At 39.4% G+C, this 14,106-nt stretch overlaps 1 protein-coding gene and 1 pseudogene across 1 annotated transcript in view; both read right to left on the reverse strand.

Moving 5' to 3' along the window:
• SLC9C2 (solute carrier family 9 member C2 (putative)) overlaps window positions 1–14,106 on the reverse strand; it is an 82,553-nt gene that overhangs the window by 44,212 nt on the left and 24,235 nt on the right. Inside the window, exons 8-13 of the mRNA XM_043568232.1 lie at window positions 13,844–13,943; window positions 10,415–10,558; window positions 7,836–8,004; window positions 4,964–5,045; window positions 986–1,152; window positions 264–374 (exon numbers count right to left, since the gene is read on the reverse strand). Of these exons, the coding sequence (XP_043424167.1) occupies window positions 264–374; window positions 986–1,152; window positions 4,964–5,045; window positions 7,836–8,004; window positions 10,415–10,558; window positions 13,844–13,943 (773 nt within the window). The remainder of the gene's footprint in view (window positions 1–263; window positions 375–985; window positions 1,153–4,963; window positions 5,046–7,835; window positions 8,005–10,414; window positions 10,559–13,843; window positions 13,944–14,106) is intronic.
• On the reverse strand, window positions 3,789–4,924 carry LOC122476043 (annotated as a pseudogene).

The raw sequence follows: 14,106 nt of genomic DNA on the forward strand, positions 1-14,106 counted from the left end.
CAGCTCAGAGCCTGGAGCCTGCCCCGGATTCTGTGTCTCCCTCTTTCTCTCCTCCTCCCCCACTCATGCTTTGTCTCTCTCTGTCTGTCAAAAATGAACAAATGTTTAAAAAAATTTTTTTTAACTGAAAAAATATTTTTTCTAGTCACCTGAAAGCCCTGAAAGAGGCATTCTAGTCACCTGAAAGAGGTAAGAATTGAAAGTATTGCAAGAATTAAAAATAAATAAATAAATAAAAAGCAGATTATGTGAACTGTACCAACCATTTGTATTATAGCTACATGCAATCTGGCTTCTTCTATTAAAACTTCTTCTGTTGGGGACTCCTCCGTTTCACTACCACGAGAAACGTGGGAAAACTGAACAGTATCAGACTAAGTTTAAAAACATAAAGAGATAAAGTTAAAAAGAGCTAAAATAAGTAGCTAAAACAAGCACTTCACTTAACCAAGATTCTAATAACTTAAATCAGAATGGTTAAAAGGAAGGGCTATGCATAACTGGGTATGCTCTCCACGTGAGAAATGTTGCTTTTAATTGTGTGCTTTAAAAGTCGTAAATTCGGAGAGATTTGTAAGTCAGATTCTCCCCCAAACCTGTCTTTGCTCGATTGCTCTCTGAAGCAACCTGTGTTTCCTGCTTTTTATAGTAATGTGAGGGCAGGTGGCTCAGCTCCTCAAGTGGTCAGAAACATCAGCTTGGCAGAGGCCATGCACAGTTAGTCAACCAGCCATGTAAAAACACCAATTCTCCAATGTTGGCAAACAAAGCTAAATTACCAAGACCTTCTCTTTAGAGAGAATTCAAAGAAGTCTTTTCACCCAGATAGCAAAGCTAGTAAATATACCCCCGACTCCTCAGGTTTCTGACATTCCATCAGCAGAATAGAGGTTTTTTTAATATAACAAACTAAAGCAAGAAAGGCAGACCCAGGAAAGAAAGGAGGACTTTTTTTTTTTTTTTTTTTTGCCAGGTATCAACTCACAGGAATGGTGTATTCAATCTTTGTTTTTTCTTCTACTAAGGTCCAATTAACATTTGTCAAAATTTTTTCTGTTTTAAATAGCGTTATTGTGTTCTGTATTATCTCCTGAATGTGCTTAATGGCATTCTGCATGGCCATTTGCCTTGGGAGGGAAATAGCACATAAACCTGTGACAAAGAAAAGCAAGGATCTTAATAGAATACAGCAAAGACTCCAAGAGGCAAAATCCTGCAAGATGTAGTGAAATCTCGTTGGTGCAGTCAATCACTCGCATAGCCAAACCAGAGTGCTCAAAGAAAAGCAAGGACCACATTTGGTCCAAAATTTTCCAAAAAATTACCCAACTCTGTTTCTCCTGGTTGTATAACTCAACTTTATCTGACTCAATTGCTAAGGAATGCTTTCTTCATTTCCTTTCATTCCCTTTATCTAGAGACATAACTTGCTACTTCAAGGCACCCAATCAGTATTTCTCGAAGTATAGAAAACTACTTGTGTCTTCTACAGAGGAAGGCTGCCTATTAAACTATGCAAATTCCCAGGATCCAACCCATACCTAGAGAATCAATTGGAAATTGCATTTTAACAATTCTCCAACTGATTCTTCTATAAAATTTTAAAAATTTAAAATATTGAGGTCACTGCAACAGAGATCCCTCAAATTTAATATGTATCTGTTTCCTGGCCAGTAGCAAATCCACATGTCTCAAAACTTGTAGCCATTTGTATTTTCTTGAGGTATGGATTTGAAGTTACAGCTATGAGGCTCACTCACTGAAAAGAAGAATTTAATTAGTGAATGAGCTTAACCTGCTCACTTGGAATCCCATCTCAATAAAACTGTTCTCTTTTTGTAACTGCATGTGGAATGTTCCATAAAGAGTCCAAATGAGTTCCAAACGTTTAGTTAATTTTACTGCATTCTTTATGGGACACTGTAAGTAATGACAGTATTTGAAATTTCTGGGATCCCAAAGGTCTGGAGGCATATCCCTCTTGGTTCACTATGGTCCAGAGCAGAGACACATTTGACTGTAGGCTTAAGTTAGAAGTTGTCAGCTTTGGATTCAAAGCTGTATGGCTGAGACCATACAGGAAGAAAATTTTTTTCATTTGCCTAACTACATCCTCCCCATATGATGGAGAAACAAATACTTTCCAGTTGCTCTGGGGAAACATGAGTATATGTGGACCACTTGGTGGCACCAATACACTTGAATGAATTCTCTGTGTTTAAGATGATCCTGGAAGAGTGTGAGGAGGGAATCTGTTAAAGCCTTTGACTAGACAGAAGTAGTTGGTTTGAAACTCTTACTGATAAAACTTGAACTCTGTTAGGTGTTAAATGTGTGCCACGTAGTATTTCTAGAAAGGATGAACATAGATTCTACAAGGAGAAAGTATTTACCATATACTTTTGTTTTATAATGAAAATTCCGAGGTTTAACTACTACAATAAAAAAATTTTGTGGGGCACCTGGGAGGCTCATTAAGTTGGTTAAGCACCTGACTCTTGATTTCAGCTCAGGTCATGATCCCACGGTTGTGATATCGAACCCTGTGTTGGGCTCTGCACGGAGCATGGAGCCTGCTTGACATTCTCTCTCTCCCTTTCTCTCTGCCCCTACCCCTCTCCTGCTTGCACATGTGCATGCTCTCTCTATCTCTCTGTCTCTCTCTCTCAAAATAAATAAATAAACTTTTAAAAAGTTATAAGGGAAGAAAAAGAGAAGAAAAAAATATTACCATGACAGTAAAACCCCTTGTTGATCTTGCCTTTGAGTATCAGAGTAGGAGGAATCACAAGAAAAGAAGCATGGGAGAAATCCAGATGTGATATCCTAAGCAAAGAGAATGGAGTGGGTCTGGATCCCTGAGAGTCAAAAATAAATTGTTGAGAAGGGAGGTGTGAGAAAGACTTCAAAGATCAAATTAACTTCGGTCACACTCCAGCGTAGGCTTTTGCCAACCAAGCATACATTTCCACTGAGAACAAGAACAGATCCATAACTAGGGGAAAAGAAGAGCTACCAGAAATCTGCCCCACTTAATTAGCCCAGTTCACATATTGGAGCCCTTGGCTTTGAAGGGGGCTGTCACAGGAAGTTCTGCTGTAGTGCTGGCGGGGTGCAGTTTTAGAAATGGGCAGGACTGCAAAAAGACACAAGCAAAGAGGTAATGTCTCTCATGGGCAGGATAGGGAAAATTCACCAGGCTATTTCCCTGTTTAGAAGAACCCTCCTTCAACATCGTCCTTCCATCGACCTCTCATTAGTTCTATGCTTTCCAAGATACCTTCTGATGACTAGTTTTGTTTACCAAGGAAATTGGTATTTAGAGGTGAATACCCTGAATAATGATCACAATTATTTCAGACATAGAAAGAAATCATCCACTTTATAAATTAACTAATTGATTTTCTGCTTTATCCACATGCTCCTGTGAGTGCTGTATATCTCCAGCAGTCTGATCAATTTTAGATACCCTGAAAGGATCATCCTCTGCACCAGCTTAGCTGAGGATCAGACCATGGGATATTGAGAGATACTAAGGCCCTATTCGAAGACTTTGTGTAATCCCATCCAGCCTTCTCCCTCCCCACTTGACTGTACTGCCACCAACTATCTTATCTTAGATTTCTCTATTGACTACGTGTCAATTTGTGATTTTATCAAATTTATGCACTTTATTATCAATGGCCTCAAATGTTTTCTGGAAATAAGCAACTGTGGCAGAGCCTGCTGATTATCCCCCAATATCCATTTTCTTTTCTTTTTTTACAATCTTAAAACCTTTTTTTTCCTTTACATTTATCAAGCCATGAATTCATAGGGAATGGGTTCCAACAGCTCAGGCTCCTTTCCATTGGTTCTCAGAAAGTGTGCTTCTTTGGGTGGGGCAGGCTGGCTCTTCAGTTGAACCCAAGTACCCTTCTCTTTGGCTTTCTTCTTCTTCTGATCATTTTCTTTCACACACTTCAGGAAGCTATCTCGGCTCTTTAAGTGCTTAATATGTTCAATATGTATATTCATTCTTTTGGCAAGAATCTTGCCCTTAACTTCTTTGTTTACAACAATGCCAATAGGATGCTGGGTAACATTATAGACTCTTCCAGTTTTTCTATGGTAACACTTGTGGGGTATTCCTTTTCAAACAGTCTCCATTCCCTTGATATCTACAATATCACCTTTCTTGTAGATTTGCAAAGGAACTACTCCATGTTTTCTAAAAGGCCTAGAGAACATATAGAGGGTATCTCTCCTCTTTCCCTTTGTGTTGGTCATTTTGGCAAATTACTGGAAGATGGTGGTTCCAGCCAAAGGACTCCCAATATTCATTTTCCCCTTCTTTCTTTGCCATAGAATCTCCAAGTCTTGGCTGAGCACATGGCCAGCCATGGCTCCACCATTATCCCTACATTATCCCAGGTAGGGATAATATTTTATAGCTTCTCTTACCCATGTGTGACCATGTGACTAAATTCTGACCAATGGAATGTGAGTGCTGATGATATATACAATTTCTAGGCTATGCCCTTAAAAGGAAGCTGCTTACTCTCCATTTCCACCCATCTCCCCATTTTCTCTCTCTAGTTGGCTGGATTGAATATATAGTGGTTATGAGTCAGCTTCTACCCTCAGACAAGAGCAACATTCCAGAGAGGAGCAACAACAAAATACAAGGATCCTGGATCTATGGACAACCCCGTGAAGTAGAACCATCCCACTCTTTTGGACATTTTGATGGAGAGGAAAAGAAAGTTCCCTATCTTGTTTAAGCCACTGCGAATGTGGTTTCTGTTAAACTGGCTAAACCAATATTCCAATTAATGCAGCATCTGTAAATAATGAATGAATGAAAATGAATGATTTCATAATCAATTCCTTGAGCTCCTTAAGAAATGTCTCCATGACTCCCAACAACAATGTGTTTGCATTATTCTCTCCAGTTAATTAATGAAAGATAAATATACTTTACCTAATGTCCTGGCTGAATGAGTCATCATGTATGAATTTATTCCCATAGTCATTAGTGATATTACCTGTACATACAATAAAAACTAAAAAACAAAACATACAAATAGTTAGAGCCAAGAAAAACAAATGAATAAGTTCTCCAAAGGGAATCATTATTCAATTAACCACCAACAAAATTCTATCTTAATCCACATTTAAAATCTTGCTTCTGATAGATAGGGCAAAGGGTTGTTTTGTGGACAGTGCTTGAATATAATATACTGGAGCAGAAATTAGTTTTCAATGTGCATGAGAAAAGATTTTGTGATTTCTGGAAATCACTGGTCAAAGAGCTCTCCACTGTTGCTGCTTTCAGCAGCAGCCACGCAAAGCCAGGAGGATGGTAGGCATCACAGACATGGCCATGGAGCCTGCAGGGTTGGGGAGCCACCAGCCGATGGTGAGTAGCAGTGGTGACTGTGGAGACAAGGGAAAGTGTGTCTGCCACCAGCATTTACTATGGCTGCTCAGGAGGCTCGGAGCCTACAGGAGCTGTGGTGGGGTCTGGAGAGACACTTCACAGAAGCAGAAACACAACCACATTTGTTGGTCTTGCCTCTACCACTTTAATTAGCCGTGTAACTTGGGGTCAGTAGACATAACCACTCTGAGCCTCAGTGTCCTTCACTAAAAAATGGAATCAACAGCAGTATGTTCTCTGAGAGTGTTTCCCAAACTTGACTGATAACAGCACTGAAAGTGCTTCTAAAAGATACTGACTTCCAGGTTTCTTCCCTGCAGATTCTGATTGTGTAGGTCTGGGGTGGTGCTAAAGGGATCCATGTAACATCAGACAGATTTGAAAAACACTGTAAGTGATACTCAAATGCTAGTTAGCATTTTGTTGACTTGGTTTTAGGCGAATTCCTTGCACAAAAGAAAATTGAAGGAGCTCAGACGTTGGTTATGATACTTTTCCTTTGGGGCATGAAAGGACCCAAAGTCTGCAAAATCACAGGTTTGTTTGAACTCCAAATTAATTCCCAGATGATGGCCATAGATATAAAGTACAAATTCTCAGGAAAGATGGTGACGAATATAGTAGTCCATTTTGAAAAAGCACTTCTTCTGGGAGTTAGGGCAGCTGAGTTCTTTCCCTAATGTGCTATTCTCTTTGTTCTAATTTCTCTACATGCAAGATGGAGAGGGTGATAACTGATTCTCCAAAGAAGATATTCTAAAAATATTGTCTTCTGGAACAGGGGGGAAATGACAAAGAAGAGAAAATCCTGAGCTGGAAATTAGCCAATATCAAGAAACTCTGTGCATTTATCTGCAGATTAAAGTTCCTTGGGAGGTGGGCAGATGTTCTTAATTCACATTATTCAGAAGCAACCCTCCCAGAAGCAGGGTTGGAATTCATCTGACTGGGAGGTGGGGGAGGGGGGTGTCCCAGGGATTTCTAGCAACTTCTCCAGCTAACTCACACAGTACTGTTACAAATAACAAGGGGCCCTAACACTGTCAGCAGATGTACTGGAGTCTTTGGATCTTCCCTGGATTCTCAGTACCACAGATACTGCCACTACCAGATTGGCTTTGAGGGAGAGTTAGTAACATTTATTGAGCATTTGCTAAGTGGCAGACACTTTACTAAGTATCATCTCAATCCTCAACTGGAAATTGAGGTTCCACAAATCTGGAGAACTTGCCCAAGGTCACCCAGCCTGTGACGAGGGGGCCAGGATTCAACCCCAAGTCCATCTGATTTCCACATACTATGCCATTACTTCACTGTTGGTCCCTTTCAGACTATCAACATAAACAAACTTTCCTCTGAAAGTTCCTTTCTTCTTAAAAGAATGCATTTTTCAAATCTAATTTTAAAAATGGTTAACCTCGGGGCACCTGGGTGGCTCAGTCGGTTGAGCGTCTGACTTCGGCTCAGGCCATGATCTTGCAGTTCGTGAGTTTGAGCCCTGCGTTGGGCTCTGTGCTGACAGCTCAGAGCCTGGAGCCTGCTTCTAGATTCTGTGTCTCCCTCTCTCTCTGTCCCTTCCCTACTCATGCTCTGTCTCTCTCTGTCTCTCAAAAATGAATAAATGTTAAAAAAAATTTTTTTAATTAGGCTAACCTAAGGAGAAGGGAGAAAAGATGGTGGAGGAAGAGGACCCTAGGCTTGTCTCACCCCACGAACATAACTAGGTAACTATCAAATCATTCTAAGACTCCAGAAATCAACCTGAAGACTGACAGAATGAACTCCATAACTAAAACTCTGGAGAGAAGAAGCCACATTGAGGAAGGTAGGAAGTACGGAGATGTGGTTTGGAGGAGAAATGGATCACAAGTGCTGTGGAGGGGAGGGAGCCCTGGTCACAGACAAAGGAGAGAGAGAGAGAGAAAGAGAGAGAGGAGCACACAGGGGAATGCACAAGGAAAACACTTCCCCAAAACCATTGGCTGGGAAAACATAAGGGGCTACTTTTTGTGAGTTCTTGCAATCAGTGGGGCTTGAAGAATGGAGTTTGAAAGATCAGTGGCCTTGACTGGGATTGTGCCCTGAAGATGTTGCCCTACTCCCAGAGAGAAGGCAGGCAAACTAACTGGGGCAGATGATGCAGAAACAGTGATCTGAAAAACGCCTGGAGCAGACAGTGGGGAAATTATTCACTCTTCTCAGTGTGCTTCCCTGAGAGGCAGATATCATGGAGATGCCTCTCTGAGGACAAAGGAGCTGGTTGGAACCATTTCCCTTCCCTGCCCCTCATCCAGTTAACTAACTGGAATTTAAACTAAAAAAATTTGTAAATGGTTAACTTTATTATTGGGTACTATGACAAGTGTTACAAAATAAACAAAATGAATAAATATTATGAGATGATTTTTCCTACCATTTGTGGTGATTCTATTTTTTGATCAGCCAGATTATGAATTTCAGGAGCCAAGAGTAAACTAAAAACTCCTTTAATTCCAGACCATGCTATAACAATTCCCCATCTCCAGTTATAGTCATAATTTACACGCATTAGAAGAGGGCTCACTAACACAATAGTAAGCAACCTGTGGAGAGAAAAACATTTTTTTAAAGTCACACTTTATGTATTAATGTTATTCATGGTTGACACTACTAAAAACTAAATTTCATAGAAATTTTTTTCAGGAAAGAGAAAATAATTCAGTTTATTGATAAATTGTTCAACTTTTCTGGGATGAACCAAATCTACTGTCTAAGTTTTTCATATAATACTCAAGTCTCAAAAAACTGCTGGAAGTTTTAATATACTATTTGGATTTGGGTAGTGTATTTCTGAGAGAAATTTCTTCAAATAACGTTGACAAGCTCATCTATTCCCTGGAAGACCATGACTAGATCAGAAATGAGGCCAAGAGGACACACAGATGATGGCCGAAAAGTAATTATTATTGTAGGCACATTAATAAACTTAGCTTAATCAAATTTTTCTTGAGCTTCCATGAGAATCATAAATTAAATGTCATATAAATAATTTCAATCGGTGCCTATTTCTCTACAGATCATTTTTCTTTTCTTTTTTTTTTTTAATTTGAGAATAGTTGACCCACTATCAACATAGTGATCCAAAAACTCTATTCTTATGCTATGCTCACCACAAGTGTCTACTAATAATTTTTCTATAAGACTCTGTATCAAAAATGTAGAATCTATCTTTAGGGGATCTTCACCAAAAGAATATCAGTACTATCCCTCAAATGAGATTTCAGCAGAAATAAAACTGACATGTTCTTAGACTCAAAAAACATATTGTGTATCAGTTACTCAGCTGGGAATTTCACAAGACAGTTTAGAGAATTCCTATCACTGAGAAACAGAAAATCTGCTATTACCATCTATAATGTATATGATGAATTTGGGTAAACCCCTCGGCCTTCCATTCAAGCTTTTTGCAAAGCAATTCTTACCAAACTTTTCAGCTTTACTAAATGATCTTTCTCTGAAATACCATTGAGTCCAGCCAAAATGGAACAACTCATATCACTGCCTGATACCAAAACCAGAAAGGCAGTGTCGCAAAGGCTCTGGAGTCAATCTACCAGGGTTCAAATTTAAGCTTCTTTCACTAACCATGTAAACTCAAGTTCTTTAACCTCTCTAAGCCTCAATTTCATCCTGTAAGTGGAGATAATAAATAATAATAATTGTACTTGCCTCAAAGGATTATTGTGAAGTTTCAATTACATGGGGCAACATTCATAGGGCTTAGAATGATATTTCGAATGTGGTCAGCACTCAAAACATGTTAGCAATAATTATGTCTTATGTAATTATGTAAGGGGCCTTAGTTTGGCACATCCTCTAAAATGTTTTTCTCAACAAGTCTCTTATGGAAAGCTGACCCATACGTTGAGGTCCCCTTAGGTTGACTCCTTCCATTAAAGCCTTTCCTCTGGGGAGGTGGAACCATAAGTTCCCACAAGATCTCTAGTACTCCCTAGCCACTTGACTTTGGGCAAGGTACTTGGCCTTTGTTGGCCAGTTTCTTCATCTATAAAATTCTCATTTCCTAGTGTTTATGAAATGAAATGAGATGCCAGATGTGCAGCTAAGTCAAACAAAGGTTCAAAAAGCCATTTATCTTTCTTCGTTTTCTGTGACCAATCTCAACTTGCACATAAGCCTCCATGGTAGAAAGAAACAAATTGCATACACATCCTTCCGTGTGAGAGTGACTGAGTGGCGTGCAGTGACCTCAGAGTCAGCAAAAGCAAGGTCCCATGAGAACATCTTATAAAGTAAGTTCGTTGGCCAGGCCTGTTCTGAGTGGGAATGACAATGTTTTCAGAGACACTGTCATGAATTCTTATTGAAGACATGACCATCACGAGTGGTCAATGGTGTTCGAGAGAAAATGTGCTACTGGGGGTCAAGTTTAAACCCCAATTCTGCACTTCAAGATGGGCAACTCTAGGCAACTTTTTAACCTCCCTGGGCTTCATCTGTGCAATGATGCAATAACACCTACTTCATAAGGTTGTATTAGTATTAATGGCATAATGTACATGGTAAGGGCTTAACAAATGGCTTTATCATAGCTATAGGTGATAATAAATGAGGATGAAAGTCAACAAAAATGTTAGGAGCCATTAATAAGGTCCAGTGTTGTTCAACCATTAACAAACATGTTGAAATGGCTTCCTGGATCTCATCTCCAGAGATGCAATTCAGTACATTGAGATGGCCCATGAATTTTCATCTCTATAAAGTTCATGAGTTGTGCTGATACCACACCCCCTTCTCATTTTCCAGATGGGACCTGGAAAAGTAAACAGACTTCCCCCAATCGCATAGCAAGTTATTGTCTGGGCCTTGACAACAACATGGGTTTTCTGACTCCACATCCAAAGAGTTCTTGTTGCCCTCACCAGTGGGCAATTCTTATTCTGGGCTGAAGAACCTAAGTCCAATAAGCAAACTTTAAAATATAATTCCTACCTTACAAAATTCACTGTTGTAAATAAAATGAACATGAAAACCATACTGTGAAATCCCAAATACTTGTTTTGTCCACATCCAATTACAATGCCAAAGAAAGTATATATTAAATGTTGGTATACAGTTGAAAACATTATTAGGAACCTAGGATGAATGGAAAATAAATCACGTTTTAAGCCATGTGTTTTTAAGATAGTTGCCTTTGCACATAAAAGCATGTATCAATCACATTCTATGATTCTTGTCTTAGCAGAGGTCCTTGCCTCCATCACTGTTGCAGTCAACATTTAAAAGTATTTTGTTGGAATTAAAATACACCTAGCTCCATATTCTCTAATACCCTCATCACACCAATGCCCATGGGCTGCCTCTCATAGGAGAATAGTAAAAGCAAGGCATAATATTAAGAATCTCCACCCCCTCTTCCGGTTGGTGATGGGGCAGTTTTGCCAAGATTAGCCGGCATCATATCAAACTGTTGGGGCTGCCGCAGCTGAACCCAGAACCACCTGGTTAACCTTGACTTTTCGATAGCTGACTGGATCACTTCAGTGCCCTCTGCAGGATTTCTCCCTTCATGATTTTCTTGAGAGTCTCTTACCTTGAAAGTCTCTCCAGTCTGCTTTCCCATCTACTGAATTCCTAAAAATCTTGTAAGGCTAATTCGAATCCTGTGTTCTTCATCCTAAGCACTCTCGTTGGAAGTGATCCTCCTTTGAATTCCTACAGTGCCAATTCTCTATACCACCATAGTTCAGAAGCAGACAAGTGACTTAGAATCCCCCTTATTGCTTCCCAAACAGCCACACACCTAGCCCCGCTCCCCAAGATTCTTACTGAGCAGACTAGAACACAGTGGTTAAGGCACAGGCCTGTTCTGGTTCCGTGCGGTAACATGTCTGCATCCAAGCCAGGTTTGACTTCTACAAGCAGATGTCAAGTTCCACTTGCTCTTGGGCCTCCCTCCATTGGGACTTTCCCTTTCAGCTAACTAGGCAAGTGGGTCTGTTCCACAAACCAGTCTCCCTCGAGGTGGGTCTCAAGATCTACACTCGGAAAGAAGCATTAGGAAGCCTCATTTGGGCTGCAGATGGAAACCATGTTCTCTAACACTGCATTTCCCCAATTAAGTAGATGGTCTGATTCTCTCATTCCCAGCTCTTGATTCATCAGATTTAGAACTCAGAGAAAGGAAGGGTATGAGGGGGACCTCTAACCCCAAAGCTTAGTTTTCTGAAATTCAGAAATGATGGAATAACTGAGTAGAAAACTTGTTCAAATGTCTCCATAGAACCTAAAAAACTGCCTTACATATAGTAGGATTCCAATAAATATATAAAATTATTCACGCTTACTAGCTTCTTACAGAAACATGCCCACCACTTAACAATGAGTGCATTCTGAGAAGGGACTCAGTTACAAAGCCTCAAACCTAAGTTACAATGTCCAGGTTACGGTAAACATTAAGAAAAGATTGGTTTTATAGGTTCAATAATAAACAATTAAATGAGTCATAATGAGTAATTTCTAATGATACTGACAGTATGACTGAGCTCAGGAAAATGTCCAAATTCAGACAAAAAGTGTATGTTCTGTGAACTATTTATTCCCAAGCTTCTGGATTCTAAAGACCAGTTAAGTGTCATTCACCTAACACAAAATTAGAAGAGTTACAGGTGCCAATTTTTTTTTTTTTTGCCAAGTGAAGTTATTTTTCTAAAAAAAAGTACCATCTTCTATCACTGGGATTTCATAAAAGAATGAACATTTAAACACCAAAAATGTAGGCAAGCCATAATTTCAGAACAATGGATAGTCCTCTACATTTAAAAAAACAAAAGAGAGAGAGAATCTGGGGCACCTGGGTGGCTCAGTCGGTTGAGCATTTGACTGGCTCAGGTCATGATCTCACAGTTTGTGGGTTCGAGTCCCACATCGGGCTCTGTGCTGACAGCCCAGAGGCTGGAGCTTGCTGCAGATTCTGTGTCTCCCTCTCTCTCTGCCCCTCCCCTGCTCACACACTCTCTCTCAAAAATAGATATTTAAAAAAATTTTAAAGTTTTTTAAAGAATCTTCATGGGAAAACTCAAAATTATGGCTTATTTTTCTTATTTTAACATTTGCTTTCATTCGATCCACACTAGGCTATGACTTGGTGTGCAGTAACTCTGAAACAATCCTGTAATTTAGCATAGTCTCTCAGAGACAGACTAATTCATTTATCTGAGAAGACAAGCAAATGGTTTTTCCCTCCATCCGGAGATGTTCATATGACACCTTGCATTACCAAATGTAAAAGGCAAGTAAGAGTTTTGCTAGTGTTGCATCTTTCTGCTACTTTTCTTTCCCAGCTCTTCCCATACTAGGATGCTGTCTTTCATGTACCTTATGAAGGAAACAAAGGAATGCAGTCTTTTTTAAGCTTCCCACAATCCAAAGTAAATTTTTTTTTATCAAAGAGTTATGTATAAAATGACCACAGCTTCTGAGCCACGGATACGTTATTCATAAAAAGAATATCAATCGATGGGAATGCAAGCTGGTGAAGCCACTCTGGAAAATAGTATGGAGGTTCCTCAAAAAACTAAAACTAGAACTACCCTACGACCCAGCAATTGCACTACTAGGCATTTATCCATGGGATACAGGCATGCTGTTTCAAAGGGACACATGCACCCCCATGTTTATAGCAGCACTATCAACAATGGCCAAAGTATGGAAAGAGCCCAAATGTCCATCGGTGGATGAATGGATAAAGACATGTGTATACACACACACACACACACACACACACACAATGGAGTATTACTCGGCAATCAAAAAGAATGAAATCTTGCCATTTGCAACTACATGGATGGAACTAGAGGGAATTATGCTAAGTGAAATTAGTCAGTCAGAGAAAGACAAGTATCATATGACTTCACTCATATAAGGGCTTTAAGAGACAAAACAGATGAAAATAAGGGAAGGGAAATAAAAATTATATAAAAACAGGGAGGGGGACAAAGCATAAGAGACTCATAAATATGGAGAACAAACAGGAGGTTACTGGAGGAGGTGTGGGAGGGGGCATGGGCTAAATGGGTCAGGCGCATTAAGGAATCTACTCCTGAAATCATTGTTGCACTATATGCTAACTAATTTGGATGTAAATTTTAAAAAATAAAATTTTTTTAAAAATCTCAGATATAATGTTTGTCTATTTCTCCTTTAAAATTTGCCAATTTTTGCTTCATGCCGTTTGTAGTCTTTTTTGTTAAACGTGTCGATGTCAACAATTGTTGGTACCTTAAGTTCTTTCAAATATAACTGGTAATGAATTTAAAAAGAAAAAGGTGAAAAAAGTTATGAAATGTGTCCAAGAAGGCAGAACCACTTAAGCACTAAACTTCTAAGATATCTATACCAAGTATACAATAGGAGACTTACTTAGTAATTGTTAACTCAATCCTCGGTTTAAAGCTTAAGGAATCTAAATTCAGTCCTACAGTGACTAACGCAATCATTCCTGACATTCCCAAAAATTCCACTGGAGAGAAAAAAGTGAACAAAATTAGTTGCATTCAAATCTGCACACGGAGGTACTTTGAGAAGAATTGGTGAGAAACTGAAGAGTCCTATTTCTTGGAAAATTGCCTCAAGGGATTGGCCTAATCCTGTAGATTAGGGGTCAGCAAACTTTTTTGTAAAGG

This window comes from Prionailurus bengalensis, chromosome E4, assembly GCF_016509475.1.
Source record: "Prionailurus bengalensis isolate Pbe53 chromosome E4, Fcat_Pben_1.1_paternal_pri, whole genome shotgun sequence".
Lineage (NCBI taxonomy): Eukaryota > Metazoa > Chordata > Mammalia > Carnivora > Felidae > Prionailurus > Prionailurus bengalensis.